The sequence below is a fragment of the Benincasa hispida genome, chromosome 4 (genome assembly GCF_027475165.1).
Source record: "Benincasa hispida cultivar pf3 chromosome 4, pf3_genome.v1.1, whole genome shotgun sequence".
NCBI lineage: Eukaryota > Viridiplantae > Streptophyta > Magnoliopsida > Cucurbitales > Cucurbitaceae > Benincasa > Benincasa hispida.
Window position 1 is genome coordinate 52,054,628 of NC_143481.1, and position 26,159 is coordinate 52,080,786.

The 26,159-nt window shown below is 33.6% G+C and overlaps 1 protein-coding gene across 3 annotated transcripts; it reads right to left on the reverse strand.

Moving 5' to 3' along the window:
• Positions 1–3,653: 3,653 nt before the first annotated feature.
• Positions 3,654–25,937, reverse strand: LOC120076572 (transcription factor BEE 3-like). 3 transcript variants are annotated; one of them, XR_005481575.2, is made up of 7 exons: positions 25,578–25,937; positions 25,178–25,297; positions 15,118–15,183; positions 14,940–15,008; positions 14,186–14,269; positions 13,581–13,640; positions 3,654–3,999 (listed from the first exon to the last, which is right to left on the reverse strand). XR_005481575.2 is itself a non-coding variant. In XM_039030447.2 (7 exons), exons 1-6 carry the CDS (start codon positions 25,776–25,778, stop codon positions 8,849–8,851), a joined length of 576 nt encoding a protein of 191 aa, XP_038886375.1. In that variant the 5' UTR covers positions 25,779–25,937; the 3' UTR covers positions 3,654–3,999; positions 8,814–8,848. The 3 variants fall into 3 exon arrangements, 2 of the variants coding, with proteins under 2 accessions (XP_038886375.1, XP_038886374.1); XM_039030447.2 differs by lacking the exon at positions 13,581–13,640 and adding an exon at positions 8,814–8,884; XM_039030446.2 differs by lacking the exon at positions 13,581–13,640.
• Positions 25,938–26,159: the final 222 nt, after the last annotated feature.

Genomic DNA, 26,159 nt, shown 5'->3' on the forward strand with positions numbered 1-26,159 from the left:
CCATAGAGAGATTTATCTAGCTTACAAACCTTATTGTTTTTTTTACCATGGACTATAAAGACCTCAGGTTGTTCGATGTAAATCTCTTCTTCAAGTTCACCGTTTAGGAAGGCGGTCTTTACATCCATCTGATGTACTACGAGGTTATAAAGGGCAGTGAGAGAAAACAAAACACATATTGAGGTAATTCTAGTGACAGGGAAGAAGGTGGCGAAGAAGTCCATATTTTTTCTTTGTCTAAAGCCCTTTGCCACTAACCTGTCTTTAAACTTGTCAACCATTTCATTAGGTCTAAGCTTCTTCCTTAGGATCTATTTGCACTCTATTGCCTTACAACCTGGGGATAGGTCTACTAAGTGACAAGTCCTATTTGACTCAAGAAGGTCCATTTTATCATTTGTAGCTTCTTGCCATAAGTTGGCATCTACAGAGGACAGGGCAGCTTTTAGGTCTTTAGGATCTTCTTCTACATTATAGGTCTGGAAGTCATCCTCAAAATATTTGGCGATTCTAGTTCTTTTGTTTCTTCTAGATTTTTGGTTGATTCCTCTGTAGAGGTAGGATTCCTAACTAGGATTAGACTACTGGATCTCGAGCCCCCACTATTTCTCGATTTCAAAGGAAATCTATCCTTAAAGAAGTCGGTATCGATTGATTCAATGATCACTTAGTTTACTAGATCATAAAACCTGTAGGCTTTACTATTTATGCCATAACCTATAAAGACACACTCATAGGCTCTACTAGCTAGCTTTCTTCTTTTAGGGTCGGAATCCTTACAAAGGCTAGACATCCTCATATTTCAAAGTATGACAAGTTTGGTTTCATATTCTTGAGGACTTCGTAAGGTGAAGTTGTGTTTTTAAACTTTGGTATTTTATTTAGGACATAACACATGGTAAGGATAATTTCACCCCACCAATAAGATGCGACTCCTGAACTAAGTAAAATAGCAACTACTAGCTCAACTAAAGTTCTATTTTTTCTTTCAGCTTTAAAGTTCTTTTCAGGAGAGTAAGGTGCAGTCTTTTCGTGTATAATACCATGTGAATTAAAGAACTCATTAAAGGATTTTGAGTCACATTCAAATCCACTATCACTACAAAGTCTAAACCTTTATGTTAAACTAATTTTCTACTTCAGTTACAAACGATTTGAAAGAATTAAATGCAATATTTTTGTTTTTCAATAAATACACAAAAGTGAAATCAGAGCACGTTAATAAAAGTAATAAGATATCTTTTACTGTTCCTAGTCAAAATGACATAAAATTCACATAAATTAGAATGAATTAAATCTAGAGGCTCAGATTCCCTATGTACAGATATATGCGGAGTCTTTGTTCTTTTAGCCTGACTACAATACTCGTATTTATCAAAATCATTCATGGATAACTTAGGTATCATTTCCAGCCTAATCATGTTACTGATTAATTTCTTTTTAACATGACAAAGTCTAGCATACCAAACATTCAAAGAATACAGCATATACATAGAAGATTTCATTTTATTTATGTCTGTATTCAATCTGAACATTCTCTTAGTTGCATAACCTTTCCCTTTGAATAATTATTCTTAGTAAGGGAATAAATTATTCCCGAGGTAAACTTTAGCTCCATCTCGCCAGTTCCAGTAACTTTCGTTGAGTGGTGATCCCCCAATAGAATATTTTTATCCTTAGTTTCAATATAAGTTTTAAAAAAACTAAGGTCGTGACAGACATGGTGCTTAATGCCAGTGTCTATCCACCACCCCTCAGAACTACCAATCACATTTACTTATGTGATCATGGCAACTAACGGTTCCTCTGTCAGGTTTTCGTGATCAGCAAGACAACACCTGTTCCTACAGTTCCTAGCCATGTATCTAGGTTTATTATAGTTAAAGCAATGGAATTATACTATTTCTCCCGGGTAGGGATGAGGAGAGGGGTTCTGCTTCTTCTGTTGGTTCTGGTTCTTAGAACCACGGTTCTGACCTTTCCTCTTTGTCTCTTTGGACTTAGATAAGCTTTATCACGGTAGAGGCAGATCTCCCAAGTATGATGTTTACCTCCTCCCTCTGGTCTTGCTTTTGGGCTTCTTCCTCAATCCTTAGTCAAGTGATAAGACTCTCCAAGGAAAACTCCTTGGTCTTATACCTCAAGGTGTTCTTAAAATTCTTCCTCAATCCTTAAGAGGGTAAGTTTGTCAATAATAACAGCAACTTGACATTTTTCGTCTAAGGGTATACCTTCAGTTTATTTCATGGGCTATCTTTTGTAGTTCATGGGACTAGGCCTCCACAGATTTTTCATCCATCATCTAGAACTTGAGGTAATGGTTGACAATGTATTTTTTCGACCCATCCTCCTCGATATCATACTTCTTTTGTAGGGCATCCTAAATTTCCTTTGTTATCTTCATTGTGCTGTAGTAATCATACAGGTCATCAGTCAAACCATTTAAAATGAATTTTTTATATAAAAAGTATTTTTCTTCCCAATCAGCTCTTTTATTTGTTGTTCAGTCGGGTCTTCATTCAGAATGATTGGCTTATCCTTGGTACAAGTGTTGGCAACTTTCTTGACAGTAAGGAAAAATAGCATCTTCTAGTTCCACTGTTTGATGTTTGCTCCTTCGAATCGAAATGGACGATTGAGATCAAAAGTCATAATGTCATTATGATTGTAAGGGTCACCACAATAGCGTGATGAAAACGTCTTAAAATTGTTGGAATCGGCTATAATCTGACTAGGAAACTTAAGAGTGGCGAACAGTAATGAACAACATCGTCAGAAATGTGAAACCTACAAAATAGAAACTTGTTACAAGCCGAATCATGGATCTTGCTCTCGTTAAGACGTTTCACGGCTCTGCCCTAGTGTGCAAGCAGTTCAACAGTATTGCCATATCCTCCCAGGATAAAATAGCCCAAAAGTATAAAACTGCCTTGATCGGAGATGCATAGTCCCGACCAAAAAACTCACACCCTTATGATATGCTTAGAAAACGAATGGAAACAAAGGAAAGAATCTAGAGGATTGGATTTGTGAGTGGAAAATGAGTTGTGAGAAATGATGGAAGGCTAGTGCTTTTTATAGGCCTCGAAGACCAACTGTAGTGCAAAACTGCCAAAGAGAAAGACGCGTCCAGCCACAGAACGCTTGCACGTAGAAATCGACGTGGCCTATGCGGGTGGAAGACTAATGAATGAAGACCAAATTGTTATTAGTTTTTTTTTTATAAATAAATAATAATCAAAATTAAATAATAAAATTAAAAAAATAATTTTTATTAAAAATAATCACACTCACCTCGCCACGCCTGAGTGACTGCGTGTGAGATGTCCACCGTACCCACATTTATCTGAGATGTCCACCGTACCCACATTTATCTATCTCCTCATTCTCTATAAAATATGGGTGCCTTTAGGGTCCAACCCCACAACTTGAGGCAGGAGTGCATGAAGGAGATTTCACTTCCCAACATAAGTAATTTGGGATTCTCAAAAGCATTTTTCTCTTTTTTGAAACTCAAATTTTCACCAACAATCAACTTTCGGACTTTGTAATGTCGAATAATCATATTTGTAATCGATAAAAAATTTCTTTCCTTGAGTTTAACAATGGTGGGAGATTGAATCATTGATTTCTAGAAGATAATGTCAATTACCATTATATTAAGTTCACTTTGACCAATAAAAAATTTATCTCGTCTATACTTTTAGAGATTTATTACATTCAACTTTAAAAGGGTAAAATTAAAACTCACAATAACCTCAATTAACTAATTGAAATCATATATTTTGTTTATCTTTAATCATATATATATAGTAATGTGTTTTCATGGAAACAATTTAAAGCATTATAGCTTGAAAAGAAGGAAAGGAAGTGTGTTGAGATTATTTTGTATTGAAGTTAGAGAGGTGGCAAAGTAGAGTGGTGGTTAAAGGGCCCTCCATACCCTTCTTTAAGTACAATCCTCTCCACATGTTGCATATGATCACACCCCTTTGTGGCCTGCCAAAAACAACTTTTGTCAACCCTTTAAGCTTTGTATTTAACTCAAACAATTCCATCAATAATTTATTATTATTATTCTAGAAGCTCATATATAAGACTAATTATAATAAAGTTATAATGAAAGTGTGAAGCCATGTATGTTAATTAAGCATGATAGTTATGTGCGTGTGTGTTTATTTAATAATATTGATTTTTTTTTTTTTTTTTTACTTTTGCTTGGTTGGATAGCACTTTCGTTTTTCTTTTCTTTTGAAAATTATTATTGTTTTTCTCATTTCTATAGTTTTTATATTTCTTGGAGAAATATTTGAATTCCCAAAAAAATACAAAAAATAAAAATAAAGTTTAAGAACTTGACACGAATTTTGAAAATACTTCTAGAAAATAGATAATAAAACAAAGAAACTCATTAGTGGAGTAATGTTTATAGTTTTTAATTTTAAAAAACTAAATACAAAAAATCGTAAGTCACATTTGGTAACCATTTGGTTTTTGGTTTCTTGTTTTGAAAATTAAACTTATAAACACTCATTTAAACACTACTTACTTTCTTATCTACTTTTTTTACCAATGTTTTAAAAGACCAAACCAAACTTTGAAAGTTTAAAAAAGTAGTTATTTAAAAACTTGGTTTTCTTTTTAGAATTTTGCTAAGAATTTAACTCTCTTAAAATTAAGAAAGATGTAACGACCTTACTTGAACAGGATTCTTTAAGTTGTACTATTGTGTCTTTGAGTAAACTAAGAAAAAGGTAAATCATGGTAAGAAATTGGGAGGAATTAGGCTTAATTTGCAAAAAATTAAAAACTGAAAACAAAATAGTTACCAAACTAGTCCTTAGTTATCAAACGGAGCCTCCATTATTTTTAACATAATGATACTAAATTAAGCATTCTTGTAAAATGCTCCTTAACATAAATTATTTATAAAAACTAGAAAGAAAAAACTAATTGGAAAAATACATTTTTAGTCCCTAAGTTTCAAATGCTACACTTGCCCTTGAGATTTGAGTTTTGTTTCAATTGTTCCCTAGGTTTCAATATTTATTTTTCCCTCATAACCTCAAAATTTCACTATATACTCACTTTCTGTCTTTAGTGTTGATTCCTTTTAATTACTTTGAAATAATTATAAGAATTGTTATTAATTAAATTTCACTACTTTTTATCATTATTAAAATTAGTTGATAGACACTAATGTCGAAGAATAAGAGTGAGTATTTAGTGAAAAAAATGAGGTTTAAATTGTAAAATTTGAAATATAGGGGCCAAATTGAAACAAAACTCAATAAGGGTCAATTTATAACAATTTGAAACCAAGGGACTAAAAATAAATTAACTTAAGAACTAAAAGTGTAGTATAGAGAGTATACATGGGTTGGGTTGGGTAGAGTTAGAGGAGTATACACAGGTTAGGTTGGGCCGAGTTAGAGGCTTTTTTTGGACCAACCCGAAACATCGAGTTGGTTAAATACGTAATCATATCGGTTCTTTATCAACAGGAAACCAAACCGAACACAACCCAACCCAACCAAACCTAGTATTTTTTTGTTGAGTCAGGTTGGATCTGTTGGAGTTGATGCCCTAAATCTCGTGGGTCTATAGTTTGTAATTGAGTTGTACAAATAGTTTATTTATTTAATAAAATTCGAGGTGTTTTATTTGACATTTAGTAGCATCAACCTACAAAACACAAGCATCCAAAGTTATCTTCTGTACCTTAAACATGTATGTGGAGACATAAAGGTAGATCGTGTTTAAGTGATAACTTGAATTGTCTGTAATAGATGGATAAAGTTGGGTGCCTTATTCTGGTGACACTACAAATACAACTGACTTTATAGATATTACAATTGTTGTAAAGTTCTATAAATGATTTGATCCTGATCATTCATGTAGAGACATATGAGCAATGGTATTCTATACAAAAGGATTTGTATAAGACCAAACCACAAAATGAATAGTCTAATTATATAACACCTTTAGTAGTAGAGACTTACATTTCACCAAGATGACCATAGGTGACATGACCTGAATTCTGAGTGAGTTGTGAACTTTACCTATGAATATGGTCCTTTTATTTGTATGGGTGAGAGTGACTAGTCCGTCGACTCGATATGCCTACTATTTTGGAGATTCATCTGATTGAGGAGCAGAGAAGATAGCTACACAAGACGGAAATCACTCCGTCCCTAATGTTGGGGTAAGTAGATAAATTGCTTCCTTAAAGGCTGATTCTGAGACTTGAACAATGTGGTGCCACACCCTCTCTTGGCTCGAGAGCACCTTGGTCATAGTTGGACTTTGATTTATTGTTCATTAAATGGATCAGTGCTACTCAAGGAGTTAGATGTAATTACAGAGGCAAAACAGTAATTTTGGCCAAACTGTACTTACGAGTAATTTGTGAAGGGTCATGACGCCGTTGATTGGTTATATCCAATGGACATAAAAATATATCTGTAGTGCGAAAAGTGTAGTTGTCGATCTTTAGTGGAATGACTGACAGTTAATGGGAGTTGAGTAATTTAATTCAAAGAGTTTAATTAATTATTCAAGTATCATTTGAGCTTCAAACTATAGGTCCATAAGGTCCCCTTAGTAGCTCAACTTGGATTATTGAGAATTATATTAATTTTGGTTTAATTTTAATTGTTCAAATTAATTAAGGTAATTAATTGTATATGATATAATTAATTTAATTTAATCATATGTAATATAATTAAAATAATGTATTTGATACATTATAACATAAAATTTATTTGAAAGGAAATAAATATTTGAATATAATTAAAATATTAATTATATAAATTGGATTCATATAAATACTATATGTTGAATTGATGAATTTGACTTATATTAAGTACCGTAGGTTTAATGAGAGAATTTCAAACCCTTGGTTACGTTTTTTTTCTATTATTTAAATTATGGATTATATGTTATATTCGACTTAACATATAGCATAATGTATATTATATGATAAGTGAGTTATTATATAATTTATATTATATTAATTAAATTTAAATTTAGTTTTTATTTAAATTCATTCTTTAAATTTAATTAAATGAGGGAGTTGAATAACTCCTTCCATGATTTTCTCACGTTTGATCGTGAAATGAGAAGTTAAAAGGGATCTTTTTCTTGATTTGTAACGCAGAAGAGAGATCTCAGATAATGTAATTCCCCAAAAGAATTCTCTTAGAACATCCATCTCTTTCAAAAATAATCTCTCATTTTTTCCCTAAATTATCTATACAGAGCCCCCAGACATTTCTGTGATTTTCATCCCATAAGAAAATACATAGGTCTCACTGTTGGTGGGGTCCAACCAAATTGAGATTTGGCATTGTTGTGTTTTTTGGGTGTTCGTGATCCAAAAGGGTTCGTGACCAACCGAAAGGAATTCATGAAGATATTGTGTCTTCAAAGGTTAGTATAACAAACCCTAAATTCCCTCTCTACTGTTTTTAAGACATGTTGTAAAATTAATTTTTCTCATTTAGAATGCATAACTAGGTTTTTATAATTTTAATTTCTCTGAAAATTGAAAATTGGGATCGACCCCAGCTTTCGCATTGGACCTCACAGTCCTTCAATTAGTATCAGAGCCAGGTTGTGTCCCAAGTTTTTTTTTCCAAAATTATTATTTTTTATTTCATGGTGGGATTGAATTATCGCACTGTATTCAATATTGATGATTTTTTTTTTTTTTTTTTTTTTTTTGTAATTATGGATGTTTTTGGGAATGGTCTTTAGATTATTGCTTTCATTTACAAATTTGTTTATAAGGGCTCGTTGTTTTGGGCATAAATTTGCAAAAGAGTCAGTAATTTGTAAGTTCAGTGTCGTTTGTGAGTTTTCCAGCTTTTTTTTTTTTTGTCGAGAAAACGTGGCTCAAATCGAAGCCAAAATGAAGAAGAAAGACATTTTGGCCAATTTGTGTGCGGTTCATGGATTTTGGGCTTCCCGGTGCACTTGGTTCAAACCGTTCGCGGTTTGGTTTGTGACACTAGGCCGTTTAGCCTATTTTGAAGCTTTTTTTTTTTTGTAATATTTTTTTAATTGATTAAACTAATATAAAAGTTATATTAATTTAAATAATTGTTAAGAAGTCCAGTCTCAATCCATTTATTGGTATTTAAATTATGCATTTGATGTATGATTTACTTTTTTTACATATGTCATAATATATGCCATATAGAAAATCCCACCATAGGTTATGTATTTTTTCATGTATGATATATATTATAAATGTTATAATATAGTTGTATGATTTAATTTTATAACATGCTCATGCATCATATAATATAAATGTTATAATATATGTTTGCATGCATAATAACATTGTCATGCATCATTTATATTATAAGAGTTATAATATATAGCTGGATGTATGTATGAATGTTATAATTTTATTTTCATTACTTGAGTATATAATGGTTATGTATGTTTAAGAAATGATAATTAAAATTGAGATTGCATGAAGCATGACACTACTTTAGGTAATTTTATAATTGTTACAATTTTACTTACTTTGTCAATAGTTGCAATCTTGGGTTTTAATTTACTTCATTTCTTTATAATTGTTATAATTACATGAAATTAAAAATTAAAATCAATAATAAAGAGTTGCATGCTAACTTAGGATAAAATCATTTTTTAAAATAGTTTTAAAATATGATTCACATAGACCTACATTCACAATGTTTCTAATTTGATTAGAAATTTGTTTAATCTTTTTAATCAGTTTAACAGGATTAAATTGGTTTTAATAAAAGATTAAAGTTGTAGCAAATATATCTATAAGGAACCTTTGTCTAAGGCCAGTTCGGTCTAGGCTTGGTATTTAAGCTGACGGAAACAGAATACTCCTACCTGAGAACTGATTTAAAAGGTGAATTAGATACATTTGCTACAAGCATGTAATTGTTGATTAAAATTTTATTAAAATGTTTAATGAACAATAATCAAAGTTGTTTCACTATCCAAAGTAAATGTTGCTGTTGGGCAAATTTAAACAATCTCTTAGTAAAAATAAGTAGTATCTTTTATAAATTAAATTAACCCGACGTAAAACACTCAGTGGGAGGAAAATAGAGTATATGATACTTCATTATTCCTATCATGTTTCTCCTTCATAGTTCACACCGTAAGACCTATACTCGTCATTGACACATCTTTTCTTGTGTCCCCCTACGTGTGGCGTTTGTATAGGTCAATACCAAGGTTAATGAAGAGAGTATTTATAGTAAGTGAGAACAGGATGTGTGTCAACACATCCCACGGTCTCTCTCTGTAGTTTGTAGTAAATTTTCATGCTCGGGCTTGAGGCACCTTTGCTTGTGTCCCTATACGAATGGCATTTGCATGACTCTTTACTCAAATTCCATAAATGGATAGGGCTGCTTTAGTTTTTGCCCCAATCGATTTTTTCCTACGGTTGGCTCATTGAGACAGAACTCTAGAATCTAAAATGAGGGGTTACACTTGTAAGAAAATATTAAGCTAGTTAACAATTTCTGGATCGAATAATGGTGACTAATAATTATAGGAACAAAGAGTTGTTCTATTTATTGGTTGAGATGATTTTATTTTAGTGAATGGGTACCTGATCAACCTACAGTGGCTTTTACCCTGCCTCATGAAATATCATTGCAAAATACATGTCACATAGGGTGCATTAAAATATTTTGCTAAATTTGATTGGTTTTTGAAACATAGGTAATGCATGGATTACTAATATAACTAAATTGTATGTTTCAACAATATTATCAAAATAACTTCCGTGACACTTAACATGTTATCTGCTGACAAATTAACCAGCAATAATTATATAACCTAGAAAACACAATCAATATAGTTCTGATCATCGACGACTTGAAATTTTTCTTCGTTGAGGAGTGTCCTCAAGTCCCCACTTCAAATGCCACTTGAAGCGTTTGGGAGGCATACGAACACTGGGTACGGGAAAATAAAAAGGCTCGAGCGTACATCTTGGCAAGTCTTTCCGAGGACTTGGCCAAGAATCATGAGCCCATGCTCACTTCCCACGAGATAATGGAGTCCTTGTGGGGAATGTTTGGATAGCCGTCCACTCAACTCAAGCAAGATGCACTCAAATTCATCTTAAATGCTCATATGCCAGAGGGGGCCTCTATTCGAGAACACATTTTGTACATGATGGTCCACTTTAATGTGGCTGAGATGAACGGGCCTGTTATTGATGAGGTCAGTCAGATTAGCTTCATCTTGCAAAATTTACCTAAAAGTTTCCTACAGTTCCATAGCAATGCTGTTATGAACAGGATTGACTAAAACCTGACCACCTTGCTCAATGAGCTACAGAATTACCAATTTTTTTTATGAAAATCAAAGAATAGAAGGGTAAGGCAAATGTTGCCTCATCCTCAAAGAAGTTCTGTAGAGGTTCGACCTCTAGAACTAAGTTTATGTCTTCCTCTTCCAGCTCCAAAAAATGGAAGAAGAATAAAGGTGCAAAGGGGAAGGCTAACCTACCATCTACTCCAAAAAAGGGCCAGAAGGCCAAGGCTGTAAAGGAAACATGTTTTCATAGGAGGGACGTTGGAGAAGGAATTGTTCCAAATACTTGGCGAAAAAAAACGAAGGCCAAGGTAAATATAATTCACTTTTATTGGAAACTTGCTTAGTGGAGAATGATGATTCACTTGGATAATTGATTCGGGGGCCACTAACCATGCTTGTTTTTCATTTTAAGGAATTAGTTCATGTTGGCAACTGAAGGCTGGTGAGATGACGATGCGCCGTGTTGGAATTGGGCACGTTGTCTCAACTACGACAGTGAGAAGACTTCGACTTTGCTTACAGAAATCATATATTTTATTAGATAATGTATATGTGATTCCAATCTTGAAAAGGAACTTGATTTCTATAAAATATTTGCTTAAACAAAATTACTCTTTAAATTTTAATGTAAATAAAGTGTTTATTTACAAAAATGGAGTACATGTTTGTTTTGCAAATCTCAAAGATGATTTTTTATGTGCTAAGACTGTTAGCAACAAAAGCTCTCCTAAAAATTAAACTGTTTAAGACTGCAGTAACTCGGAATAAAAGATAGAAAATTTCTAAAAAAGAAAATGCCATCTTTAGCACCTAAGATTAGGACACATAAATCTCAATAGAATTGAAAGACTGGTTAGGAACTGACTTCTAAGCGAGTTGGAAGAATTTTTTTTACTTGTATGTGAGTCATGTCTTAAAGGCAAAATGACTAAAAGATCTTTTAGTAGAAAATGTCATAGAGCCAAAGAACCCTTAGAGCTTGTACATAGACCTTTGTAGTCCGATAAATGTTAAGGCAAGAGGAGAGTTTAAATATTTCATCACATTTACTAATGATTATTCCAGATATGAATATGCTTATTTAATGCAACATAAGTCTAAAGCCCTTGTAAAGTTTAGGGAGTATAAGGCTGGAGTTGAAAATGCATTAAATAAAACAATTAGAACATTTCAATTAGATCCAGGTGGTAAGTACATGGATCTGAAATTCCAGGACTATTTGATAGAACATGGATTTGTATTTCAACTCTAAGCACCTGGTACACCTCAGTAAAATAGTGTATCATAAAGGAGAAATCGAACCCTGTTAGACATGGTTCGGTCTATGATGAGTTATGCTTCCTTACCTGACTTGTTTTAAGGTTATGCAGTATAGACTGCAACCTACATTTTGAACTATGTTCCATCTAAAAGTGTTATTAAAACACTTTTGGAGTTATGGAATGGTCATAAAGGTAGTTTACGCCATTTCAGGATTTAGGGTTACCCAACACATATGTTTGAGGAAAATTCTAAGAAATTGAAACCTTGTTCAAAGTCGTGCCTATTTGTAGGTCACCCTAAATGAATGAAAGGTGGTTACTTCTACGATCTTAAAGATAATAAAGTGTTTGTGTCGACAAACACTACATTTTTAGAAGAAGACCACGTAAGGGATCATAAGCCCTGCATTAAGATAGTGTTAAATGAACTTTCCAATGAAACTACTGAACCTTCAACAAGAGTTGTTAAAGAGCCCAATACCTCAACAAGATTTGTTGAAGTTGGTTCATCTAGTAGGTCACATCCACCTCAAATGTTGAGGGTGCCTCAACGTAGTGGGAGAGTTGTGAACCCGTATATATGTTATATGGGTTTAACAGAAACCTTAGCTATTATTGCTGATGATGATGTTGAGGATCCATTGTCTTATAAGAAGGCAATAGGGGATGTTGACAAAGATATATTATTTACCCTGTTAATTTTTTTTAATACATATATATATATATATATATATATATATATATATGTATATATAATCTTGCAAATAAATATATATAATATATAATTATATATATACCCTAAAAATAAATTATTTACAAATATTTATATAATTATATATAATTAATATATATTAAAAAAAAAGAACAACAAGGATGGTCTCACGGGGACCCGTTTTTCCTAGCGGGGAATCCCCGTCCCCATCCCTGCCTTCAATTGGCGGGGATGGGGGAAAATACCCCTGCGGGGATGGGGATGGAGAATCTCTCTTGCCTTGCCCCAGCCCCATTGCCAACCCTAAATATAGTATAATGTATATTAAATGATAAGTGAGTTATTATATAATTTATATTATATTAATTAAATTTAAAATTAGTTTTTATTTAAATTAATCTTTTTAAATTTAATTAAAGGAGAGAGTTTAATAACTCCCTCCCATGATTTTCTCATGTTTGATTGTGAGATGAGAATTTAAAGGGATTATTCTTTTTCCTGACTTGTAACGCAGAAGGGATATCTCAGATAGTGTACTTCCCCAAAAGAATTCTCTTAGAACATTCATCTCTCTAAAAAATAATCTCTCATTCTTCCCTAAATTATATATAAAGAGCCCAACACACTTCTGTGGTTCTGATCCCTAAGGAGAATACGGAGGTCTCACGGTTGATGGTGTCCAACCAAATTGAGATTTGGTGATGTTGTGTTTTTTGGGTGTTCGTGATCCAAAAGGGTTCTTGATCGGTCGAAAGGAATTCGTGAAGATTTTGTGTCTTCAAAGATTAGTATAGCAAACCCTAAATTCATTCTCTACTGTTTTTAAGAAGCATGCTGTAAAATTAAATTTTATCCTTTAGAATGCATAACTAGGTTTCTGTAATTTTAATTTATGAGAAAATTGAAAATTGGGACTAATCCTCACTTCCGCATCAAACTTCACAGTCCATCAGGGTCATCAGGTTGGGTTTTTTTTTTAATTATTATTTTATTTTTGCCTTCCGTTCCTATCAATTGAATCTGATTTTTGTTAATGTAGAGTGGTTTCAAACTTCAATTGACAGGGAGATCATGAACGATATGGAGCTATTAAAGACATGAGTTGAAGTCGTGAGAGATTGAGAGACTGAGAAAGGATTGAGGTTACTCAAAATCAGAATTAGAACCAAAGAAATAAAAATCGCTAAAATTAGAGCTTAAAAGAAATCCAAAAAACCCGATGAAACGAAAAATTGGGGGTGAGTTAAAGAAGAAGAATGAAGGCATCAGTAATTACAAACCTTATGAGAGAGGTTTTCTTCTTCGAGACCATGACATTTGTATTATTCTCATTAGATACTCTGCGACAAGCATAAAGAGTTGAGTGAAAACGTAGTAGGGCTTGACTCCTTCACATTCTCAGACGACGATGGTGGAGGTAGTGGATGGGGGTTGAGGGAGGGGGAGTCTGTTAGAGAATAGACGGCAGATCTGATGCAGTGTAAAGACCAAGAAGGGGATAAGCCAAGAGAAAAGTGGGATTGTTGAAAATGAAGAGGAAATTCGAGGAGGATTTGAGAGACGAAGTGTTTTTGAGAGGTGAAGTCGTCGGAATCGAAGGAGATGGAACATTGATGAGTTGAAGAATAATATAGCTCAACTAGCATTAAGTATATAAAGTGGCTTCGATTTTTGAAGTTCGATCTCACATCCCACATTTCCAAGTTTTTATTAATTTAGTACGTAAAGATATTCATTAATATACCACAGGCTTTGAGCATTTTGATTTTACATACTTGATTTTATACATGTAGAATAACATACTAAACTTCTATAGTAATTATTTTTTGAAAAAGTTGATGAAATTATTTTATAAAATGATAATTTATGCCGTCAAAGTCCGTACCTGCAATATCTCAATGCCATCAGTCTCGGGGCTGTTGTTGAAGTCATAATAGCGACTAGCAACTGAAAGCTTCATGGACAGGAACTTCAGAAAACAAAATAATATAATTAGCTATGTTAACATAATATTGGAACCATTTTATTATTTACTTACTATATAGTCTTACATATAGAATCCATTAACTTTTCCGATAGACTTCAATAAACTACTATATATGTCTATTATGACACAAATAGACAAAGATAATAATCTATTGCAGTAAAAGTTTGTTATATTTATAAATATTTTGGTTTATTTTTCTATATTTGAAAACAACCCTTTTTGTAATCCATTTACATATTTTGTTTTCAATTTTTGAAAAATAAAATTTTAAATCATACTTTCATTAATATAATTCCATTGGTATGAAGTTGTATTATAAATTTAATATACTCTCTCCACTCCCCCACATGCATGGACTTATACAATCATGATTCCAATTAGAACATTTAGACCTACACAAAATTTTAAAAACTAAAAAGAGTATTGCCGAAATTCAAATTAATTAGGACTTTCCACATAAATAATGTTTAAATTATCATTAAATTCAAAAGTTTTTTTTTCTCGTTTTGAGTATAACAACTATAAGGTGGAGATCGAATCTTGAACTTCTGAAAAGGAATGTCATGCTAATTATTATTGAGTTAAGCTCACTTTAACTATCAAATTTAGAAGTTTATACTATTGAACGTGAGTTTATGGTATAGTTACTAACCTCAATCTGATTCTGCAGAGATTGGATGTAATTTATGATCACATCGAACATAACTGCCATTCCCATTGTCTGAACAACATTATTAAAAAAAATATCCTTAATATGTTTTCTCTAACCAATATTGAGAAAAGAAATATATTAATAATTTGTAGATTTTACTCTCCTTTGTTTTGATTACCTTGTAGCATCCTGGAACCAAGTCCTGTAAGAATCTCAGCCTCTGGTTTATCTTTTCTCTTCTTACCTATAACCAAATTGTAATTTGTAAATCCTTTACACTTCTAAAAGTCACTGCACATTTTTTTGGGCAATTGCAATTTTAATTAAAAAAAATGGAAAATTGAACGTGTGTCTCTAAGTTTTACATGTTTATAAACATATAAAAAAACACATTCGCATGAAAATTTAATTATCGTCTGATTTCTATGTAATTGTTATGTGATTGTTATCTGATTTCTATCTGATTTCTATATGATTGCTATGTGATTATCACATTTGCAATTACAAAAAAGTTAAAGTCATTGTAATAACCCACATTTGTACGCATACACTACAGGAAATTAAATGTCAAATGTTAAGCAGGATGAAATTTTATTTAAAGAGGTGGTAAATGTAATACTCTAACCCTAATTTAGAAAGCAGGAAAACAAATAAAATATATAATTAAGAATGAAAAATATATAAACTTAATAGGAAAATCGGGTGAAAATTTAGAATTGGAAAAAAATAAGAAATTTATTAATTATCTAAAAATAATGAATAAGGGGGCAGAATCAGGGAGGATTAATTAGAAGTTGGACGCTAGCTAATTCAGGAGACAAATGGCAGTAGATAACTTTTTGTTTGGGCACTGCTCATTGGAAGAATTGGAGGTGAATTAATTGCCCATATACTCTTAAAATTTGAAAGAGTTAAAAAGGGGAAGAGGAATCCACAAGCAGTGAAGGCAACCCACACATGAAAACTAGCAAGATTGGAGAGAAAATTGGAGAGAGCGAGAGTGAAGAGAGCGAGATTCTTAGCGAGACAGTGGGAGAGAGCGGGAGCCACGAGAGCGAGAGCAAGAGTCATGAGAGCCAAACCAGCAAGATTCTGAAAACAGAAAGAGCGAGATTTGGACAGAAACGTGGATTATGCGTTGAATTTGGCCACGATCTTATAGATTATACATGGAGAACCCTAAAATGGAATACAAACAAAGGTTGATGACGTAAGGGCAAACGTTAGCCAAAATTAGGTGTCTTATTAAGAGAAATTCTTAAATCTAAGTAATTTTAAAGAAGCCATTTGTAGGATGAGTTGTCACACAGAGAAGAGCTGGAAACGGCTATAAATAGGAGGCTTTAGGCTGGAAGTTAAACGGATTCTCAAACAAAACTCAGTAGTAAAAATCGTGTGAAAAAGGTGAAGTAATTCTGTTAGTTAGAAGGAGAAAACGCAAGGCGAGTGCTGCCCAAATTTCCTTCTGATTTAAGAGGGAAAGCTCTACTAATTAAACCATAAGGAATAATAAGGAATAACTAGGATCGCAGTCAAGGTAAGTAGTTTATCTCACCCTCTCTTTAAGTGTTTCACGGTAATGTACCTTTAATATGTTGCATAATTATGTTATTGTTATGTTGCATTACATGTTTAAAATATGTTTATCGACAAGGGACTCCATGCACTATGTTGGTTCATAAGATTAAATTTTAATTAGATAAAGATTATGCTTCTAGGGCTAGCAGGGCATGTATGGTTGCACCTCTCTAGACCCAATTCTATGTCAAGATTATGCTAGGGTCTGACAGGGTATGTATGGTTGCACCCCTCTAGTCCAATCTTACGTTTATGTTAATGGTTGATGTTGGATGCGACTCTGGCCTTACTGACTATATAACCCGCTAATCATCAGATGAGTTAGTTTCCGCCTAAGTTCTCATCTTCCTATCAGGGCGGAGAAATTTACATTAGAAGCATAACCGACCACCACATGTTATTATATGTTTTCGGTCCCAATCATATGTTTTCAGGACATGTTACATGTGATTGTGTATTTGGTCACTACCCTATGTGAGAACTACTTACTGGGTATATTATATACTCATCTTATTTTTACAGATTTTGTAGGTAAGGACACAACGTAGGTGGCAAAACTGGACATCGCTCAAATGGCCAACCATCAAACTCACTATTATAGGTATATACATTTTTGTATCACTACGCTAATGTTTTATGGATCCTGGTGTTTTGTAAAATAAACTTTTTATATAATTTTCTACCTAATTAATAAAATCCTAGATATGTTCTTTTGAGATTTTTTCCAAAACTCATTTCATGATAGAAAAGTCTAAGTATGCATGTCGTAGCGGTCGGACCATAATATGTAAGGATCCAGTCGTTACAGTTTGGTATCAGAGCATTTGAGCCAATTAGGCTCTACTAATTACAAGAGTCGTGGTGTTTGATGGTTCGGCTTGTTAAGTGATGCCCACGGTTATGCCAAATACGCTGGTAAGTGGAATTTTCAAACAAGTAATTTAGTAAATAACTTAGTAAACATAAGGTATGAGTTAAAAAAAAAATTAAAATTAGATCGCTTCCTTATTATGAAAATAAAATGTGTGTACCAGATGCCACCACAAAGGGTTCCAACATGACGAGGTAGACCTCGAAGTGAATCCATAAGGGATCAAAATCAAGGACATGGATAGACGCCTTACGTGTTACTTACACCAGATGCGTTACGAATACTAATACAAAATATGAGTAATGGAAACACAACCTCGTCCATCACACCAATAACCAACGATATAAATGACTTGAAGTTCATTCGAGAATTTAGGAATTTCAATCCTTCAACATTTGATGGATCATCTGTGGATCCAATTATAGTAGAGAATTGGATAACAGAAATAGAAACTATTTTCCGCCACGTGAATATCCCAGAAGAAAAAAAAGTAAATTGTGCCACCTTCATGTTAAGAGGCAATGCAAGGTTCTGGTGGGAATCCACACAAAGAACAATCAAAGGTTCAGTCTCATGACAACAATTCAATCAGGCTTTTTATAACAAGTATTTCCTTTTGACAGTGAGATATCAAAAGGAAGTAGAATTTCTTAATCTTCGTCAAGAGAACATGTCGGTGGCAGAGTATGAACGGAAATTTGATCGCTTATCCCACTTTGTCCCTCGACTAGTGGACACAGAAAAGAAGAAGGTGGAAAGGTTTATTTGGGGATTAAAAGAAGGCATTCGAGGCATTGTTATTGCTTTCTGACACAAAGAGTATGCTCTTGCCCTCGAGTCGGTCTTACTCATGGAAGTAGATCTTGCTGTCAAAACCTCAACTTTTGAACGGGGATTCATGCCAAATCAAAAGAGAAAATTCACCCAATAAGGCTTCCAACGTTCACAACGGTAAGAAAAAATTTCACAAAGCACACAGGGCGTACAGTCACAATAGAAGAGTCAAACATTTACATATCCTAAGTGCAGAAATTGTGGAAAACACCATCAGGGGCAATGTCTTTGGAGCTTAGGGGTGTGTTTCAACTGCGGCCAGATGGGTCACTATGCAAAGGCTTGCCCAAAGCTCGTCCATCAAGTATCAACTGCCCAGACCACCCAGCCTACTAGTAACAAGGTTACCTAACAATAGAAAGGATGGGTGTTTGCTGTTACACGTCAAGAGGCAGAGGATCAAGATGTAGTTGTTACAGGTACATTACCCATCCTTGGGTATTATGTCTTTACTTTATTTGATTCGGGCTCTAGTCATTCATTTATTTCTACAACATTTGCATAACATGCTCAATTAACATCAAATCCCTTAGGCTACATTCTATCTGTAGCTACTCCTGCCGGAGTATCTATGTTGGCCCACTCAGTAGTAGAAAACTATGACTTGTTAGTATCAGGACATAAACTAGGGGTGACCCTTATCATCCTAGACATAAGTGATTTTGACATAATACTAGGTATGGACTGGTTAGCAGCAAACTATGCAAGCATAGATTGCCATAATAAAGAGGTCATATTCACCTTTCCAACAGGAACCAAGTTTAAGTTTAAGAGTTCTAATATACCATCAGCCCCAAGAATAATTTCAACCTTAAAAACTAAACATTTGCTCAACCATGGGGCTTGGGCATATTTAGCAAGCGTAGTGGATTTACGAAACTAAAAGGATGAAATTAAGACCATTTCTGTAATAAGAGAATTTGAAGATGTATTCCCAGAAGAGCTACCGGTTTTACCACCGAGTCGAGAAATAGAATTTTGTATAGATTTAATTCCCGGAGCTGAACCAATATCTAAAGCACCATATAGAATGGCACTTGCGAAATTAAAAGAACTCAAAATACACATACAAGAATTGATAGATAAGGGATTTATACGCCCTAGTGTGTCTCCATGGGAAGCACCTGTCTTATTTCTTAAGAAAAAGGATGGATCAATGCGTTTATGTATAGATTATCGAGAGTTGAATAAGCTGACAATAAAGAATAAGTACCTCCTCCCACGCATTGATGACCTATTTGACCAATTACAAGGAGCCTCAGTATCCTCCAAAATAGACTTACGATCTGGATATCATCAACTACGAATCAAGGAGTCTGATATACCCAAGACTGCATTTCGAACAAGATATGGGCATTATGAATTCGTTGTAATGCCCTTTGGATTAACGAATGCCCCAGCAACCTTCATGGACTTGATGAATACAATTTTTAAGGACTATCTTGATAACTTCGTGATCGTATTTATAGATGATATTTTGGTCTATTCCAAGTCTGAGGCAGAACATGAAAAACATCTTAGGGACGTCCTTTCCATATTAAGAAATGAAAAGTTGTATGCCAAATTCTCCAAGTGTGAGTTTTGGACGTGACAAGTTGCCTACCTTGGGCATATTGTAAAGCAAGAAGGAATTTCAGTGGATCCTGCTAAGATTGAAATAGTTAGCAAGTAGCCTCGCCCAACAAAAGTTAGCGAAGTGCGAAGCTTCCTTGAATTAGCAGGATATTATAGACGATTTGTGAAGAATTTCTCAAGTATAGCATTACCCTTAACTAACCTCATCAAGAAGAATAATCCTTTTGTCTGGAACTAAGCATGTGAGCAAAGCTTCCAGGAACTAAAAGAAAAGTTAACCATAGCCCCTGTACTCACTATACCTGATGGATCAGGGGGTTTAACTGTGTACAGTGACGCATCGAAGAATGGGCTTGGTTGTGGATGCAACACAGAAAGGTAATAGCGTATGCTTCAAGACAACTAAAACCTTATGAACAAAACTATCCTGTTCATGACTTGGAGTTAGCTGTCGTAGTCTTTGCTTTAAAGATATGGAGACATTACTTATATCGGGAAAAGATCCAAATTTATACTGATCATAAAAGCCTTAAGTACTTCTTTACCCAAAAAGAGTTAAGTACTTCTTTACACTACTTATATCGGGCAACAAAAATGGTTAGAATTAGTCAAAGACTATAACTGTGAGATCCTCTATCATCCAGAAAAAGCTAACATTGTTGCTGATGCTCTTAGCAGAAAGTCAGCTCATACAGCAGCTCTAAGTTCCATCTCCAAACACATAATGGATGACCTTGAAAGAGCTGAGATCTCACTAATACTAGAAACCTTCACAACTCGAATAGCACAGTTAATTGCAAGACCTGCATTAAGGCAAAGGATAATTGATGCACAACAAATAGATAAATACCTAAACAAACAACTGCAGTCAGAGAATGGAGAAACCAGTCAATTCTCTACAGCCTCAGACTCTGCACTCCTCTATCATGGATGTCTATGTGTACCAGATGATGGAGAAATCAAGAAAGAACTATTGAAGGAAGCTCATGAATCATGCTTTTCAATACATCCTAGGAGTACCAAAATGTATCGAGACTTGAAAGCACATTACTGGTGGTGTAACATGAAAAAGGATATAGCCGACTATGTAAGTAAATGTTTGGTTTGTCAACAGGTGAAAGCTTTACGGCAACGACCACAAGGACTCCTCCAGCCTCTAAGTGTTCCAGAATGGAAATGGGAGCATATTTCTATGGACTTCATCTCAGGACTCCCGAGAACTGTTAAAGGCCACAACATGATTTAGGTGATTGTGGATCGACTCACCAAATCGGCCCACTTCCTACCATGCAAGACTACTCACACTACGGAAGCACTAGCTCAATTGTACTTAAAAGAAGTCATCCGGTTTCATGGAATCCCAGTATCAATTATTTCAGATCGAGACCCTCGTTTCGTCTCCAAGTTCTGGAAAAGTTTGTAGAAAGCAATGGGCACACAGCTAAATTTCAGCACAGCCTTCTATTCACAAACTGATAGCCAAACAGGATGAGTTAATCAAATCTTAGAAGACATGTTGAGGGTATGTGCTTTGGATTTTACTGGAGCATGGGATTCACAGATACATCTTATAGAATTTGCTTATAATAATAGTTATCAGGCGACAATTGGGATGGCTCCCTTCGAAGCCTTATACGGAAAGAAATGCATATGGGTACACTGGGATGAAGTCGGGGAGCGAACACTACTAGGGCCTGAATTGGTGCAGCAAACATCAGAGTCAATAAAGCTAATTCGGGAAAGAATGCAAACAGCTCAAAGTAGACAGAAGAATTATGCTGATAACCGTCGAAAAGAGTTGGAATTCAAAGTAGGAGATCACGTATTTCTAAAGGTAGCACCAATGAAAGGCATTATGCGTTTCGGACGAAAAGGCAAACTTAGCCCCCGCTTTATTGGACCCTTTGAAATATTAGAACGTTTTTGCCAAGTAGCTTATCGATTAGCATTACCACCCACCATTTCTACAATACATAATGTCTCTCATGTATCGATGCTTCGAAAATACGTCTTTGACCCATCACATGTAATAAATTATGAACCTCTACAAATAAGTGAAAACTTGGAATATGAAAAGACTCCAGTTTGCATCCTAGCAAGAGAAAAGAAGTCACTTCGTAATCGAGAAATAAGTTTAGTGAAGGTTCTCTGGAGAAATCAACAAGTAGAAGAAGCTACATGGGAACGAGAAGAAGAGATGAAAGTCAAATACCCTTATCTATTTATGAACCAAGAAAATTTCGAGGACGAAAGTTCTTAAGGGGGAAAGAATGTAACAACCCACATTTGTACACATACACTACAGGAAATTAAATGTCAAATGTTAAGCAGGATGAAATTTTATTTAAAGAGGTGGTAAATGTAATACCCTAACCCTAATTTAGAAAGCAGGAAAACAAATAAAATATATAATTAAGAATGAAAAATATATAAACTTAATAGGAAAATCGAATGGAAATTTAGAATTTGAAAAAAAATAAGAAATTTATTAATTATCCAAAAATAATGAATAAAAGGGCAGAATCAGAGAAGATTAATTAGAAGTTGGATGCTAGCTAATTCAGGAGACAAAGGGCAGTAGATAACTTTTTGTTTGGGCACTGCTCATTGGAAGAATTGGAGGTGAATTAATTGCCCATATACACGTAAAATTTGAAAGAGTTAAAAAGGGGAAGTGGAATCCACAAGCAGTGAAGGCAACCCACGCGTGAAAACTAGCGAAATTGGAGAGAAAATTGGAGAGAGCGAGATTCTGAGAACAGAAAGAGCGAGATTTGGACAGAAGTCTGGATTATGCGTTGAATTTGGCCACGATCTTATAGATTATACATGGAGAACCCTAAAATGGAATACAAACAAAGGTTGATGACGTAAGGGCAAACGTTAGCCAAAATTAGGTGTCTTATTAAGAGAAATTCTTAAACCTAAGTAATTTTAAAGAAGCCATTTGTAGGATGAGTTGTCACACAGAGAAGAGCTGGAAACGACTATAAATAAGAGGCTTTAGGCTGGAAGTTAAACGGATTCTCAAACAAAACTCAGTAGTAAAAATTGTGTGAAAAGGGTGAAGTAATAGAAGAAGAAAACGCAAGGGAAGTGCTGCCTAAATTTCCTTCTGATTTAAGAGGGAAAGCTCTACTGATTAAACCATAAGGAATAATAAGGAATAACTAGGATCGCAGTCAAGGTAAGTAGCTTATCTCACCCTCTCTTTAAGTGTTTCATGGTATTGTATCTTTAATATGTTTCATAATTATGTTATTGTTATGTTGCATTACATGTTTAAAATATGTTTATCGACAAGGGACCCCATGCATTATGTTTGTTCATAAGATTAAATTTTAATTAGATAAAAGTTATGCTTCTAGGGCTAGCAGGGCATGTATGGTTGCACCTCTCTAGACCCAATTCTATGTCAAGATTATGCTAGGGACTAACAGGGTATGTATGGTTGCACCCCTCTAGTCCAATCTTACGTTTATGTTAATGGTTGATGTTGGATGCATCTCTGGCCCTACTGACTGCATAACCCGCTAAGCATCAAATGGGTTAGTTTCTGCCTAAGTCTTCATCTTCTTATCAGGGCGGAGAAATTTACGTTAGAAGCATAACCGACCACCACATGTTATTATATGTTTTTGGTCCCAATCATATGTTTTCAGGATATGTTGCATGTGATTGTACATTTGGTCACTACCCTATGTGAGAACTACTTACTGGGTATATTATATACTCATCCTATTTTTACAGACTTTGTAGGTAATGGCACAGCGTAGGTGGCAGAACTGGACGTCGCTCAAATGGCCAACCATCAAACTCACTATTATAGGCATATGCATTTTTGTATCACTACACTAATGTTTTATGGATCCTGGTGTTTTGTAAAATAAACTTTTTATATAGTTTTCTACCTAATTAATAAAATCCTAGATATGTTCTTTTGAGATTTTTGCCAAAACTCATCTCATGATAGAAAAGTCTAAGTATGCATGTCGTAGCGGTCGGACCATAATATGTAAGGATCCGGTCGTTACAGTCATGGCTTTAGTTTCTTAAAATGTATTTGACATACGATCTAATTTCTCTTCTTTTTTTTTTCTCTCTCAAGTTCAAATTTGAAGTAAGTATCCTAATAAAAAAAAACAGTATACTCTCTATATATGCTTTAATTAACTTGCAAACAAATATTGCGTTTGTCAAATTATATTAATTTTTGTTATAAAATGTTAAATACATCCTGATTTCAAAAGAAGGCTCACTTAAAAGGCTACCTTTCTAAACCATTTGATTTTTTATTTTCAGATTTTAAAAATAGGATTTTTTTGAAAAATTATAAATATAACAATCATATCCAAAGTATTGACAGATATAACACACAAAAAAAATTGCAGATATAATAACATTTAAATCCAGTTCCCGAAGTCTATCATTAATATACCATATCGTTGGTAAGAGTTTATCAACAATATAAATCTATCAGTGATAGAGTCTATCACTGATAAATCTTTCTATATTTACTATTCTTTAAAAGTGTTGTTATATATACACTTAATTATTATCCCTAAAAATGTTACCCATTGTAATTACCCTTTCTTTCTCTTAGATTTTCTTTATAATTTTTCCTATGGAAACATTTGATTCTTAAGTAAATTCCAAAAATAAAAACAAGTTAATAAAAATATATTTTTTTATAGCTTTCAAAACTCGACTTAGATTTTGAAAACATTTTGCAAAAGTAGATAACCAAGCTTATAAGATAGAAGTTTCAAAAACTAAAAACTAAGACTCCGTTTGATAAGCATTTCATTTTTTATTTTATGTGTTTGAAAATTGAGTCTATAGATTTCTACTTCCAAATATCTTCATTTGTTATCTACTTTTTACTAATGATTTAATAAACCAAGCAAAAATTTGAAAATTAAAAAAGTAATTTTAAAAAAATTGTGTTTGTTTCTAGTATTTAACTACAAATTTAGTCATTATACTGAGGAAAGATGTAAATAATTGTAAGAAATAAGGATAAAATATGTTGATAATTTTCTAAAATAAAAAAAAAAAAAAAGAAATCGTTACCAAATGTAGTATAAAAAAATCAAAATATTTTTAAACAACACCTTACAAAATTAATGTTGATATAATACATTCATTAAGAAGTACAATATTCTCTTAAGAAGCTTAATTTAATTAACAAAATCGAATGGTGGTTATTAAACAGGACCTTACAAATTAGAGTTGACATACATTCCTCCTTCATTAACAAGCAGCATATTATATTAACAAGCTTAATTTTAATTAAATTAATGATTTTAAGTTTCGAAACCTCAATATTTTCCCAAACAAAAAGGCTATTTTGATCAGTAAAGCAATTTAGAAAGCTTACCCTTTCTGCTAAACTGTGACTATCAGTAGCTTGGCCTCTTTTTGCCCTCACATGAATCACTTCTTTTGGCTTCTCCTCATCCCTTTCATTTTCTCTTTTCCTCTTTCTTCCTCCCAAGCTCTGCCCAATTCCGAAACAACAATTAATTAACTCCCAACGTAATGGCATAATCGATCAAAATCCCACTCGATAACAATTTCGTTTTTCATTAGTTTTTCGTAAGTTTTTCACCTTTCATGAAGAACAAACTCTCATACCAAATTTAAAGGAAAAAATAAAATTTCTAAACCCACATTTATTTATTTTCAAAAGTTTAGATTTTGAAAATATTCTTCCGAAAATGTGAAAGTAATGTTTATAAGTTAAACTTTCGTAAAAAGAATAGAAGAGACATTTTTACCTTGGGATCTCCTCTGTTAAAGGTAGGAAATGAAGAGTAAAGAGGAGGTGAAACACAGCTAGGGATTTCATTAAAATGAGCAAACTTTTCAAAACAAAAGCTCTCAGTGAAAAAAGGATTGATTGGTCCTTGCTGATCATTTTGATTGGAGCTCTCCACTGTAAAATGGTTGCTCATCATCTCTAAATGATTGGAGCTCATCTCTCCACCAAAAGAAGCTTTTAAAGTTTTTTTTTAATAAATTAATTTAAGTATTGCAAGAAGCAGTTTTTGGAGACTTTCATAGAACCCAAAACCAAAGCTATTTTTTATGGAAATGTATATATATGGATAGTTTTTTTGTTTGATTTATAGAGCTGATTGAAGTGTAATGAAAGGTTTGATTTATAGAGCTGATTGAAGTGTAATGAAAGCCTATGTTACAAATGCATGGTCTTTGATTGAAGTATGGGTCCATATTGATGATACATTGATGAAGTAGTAATGGAACCTTATTCTTGGAAATCAAACGAGGGATGTCGATATCGTTACCAAACGTAGTTTTTTTTCTTGAGTATGCCATAGGGTTTATTTTTTTTATGT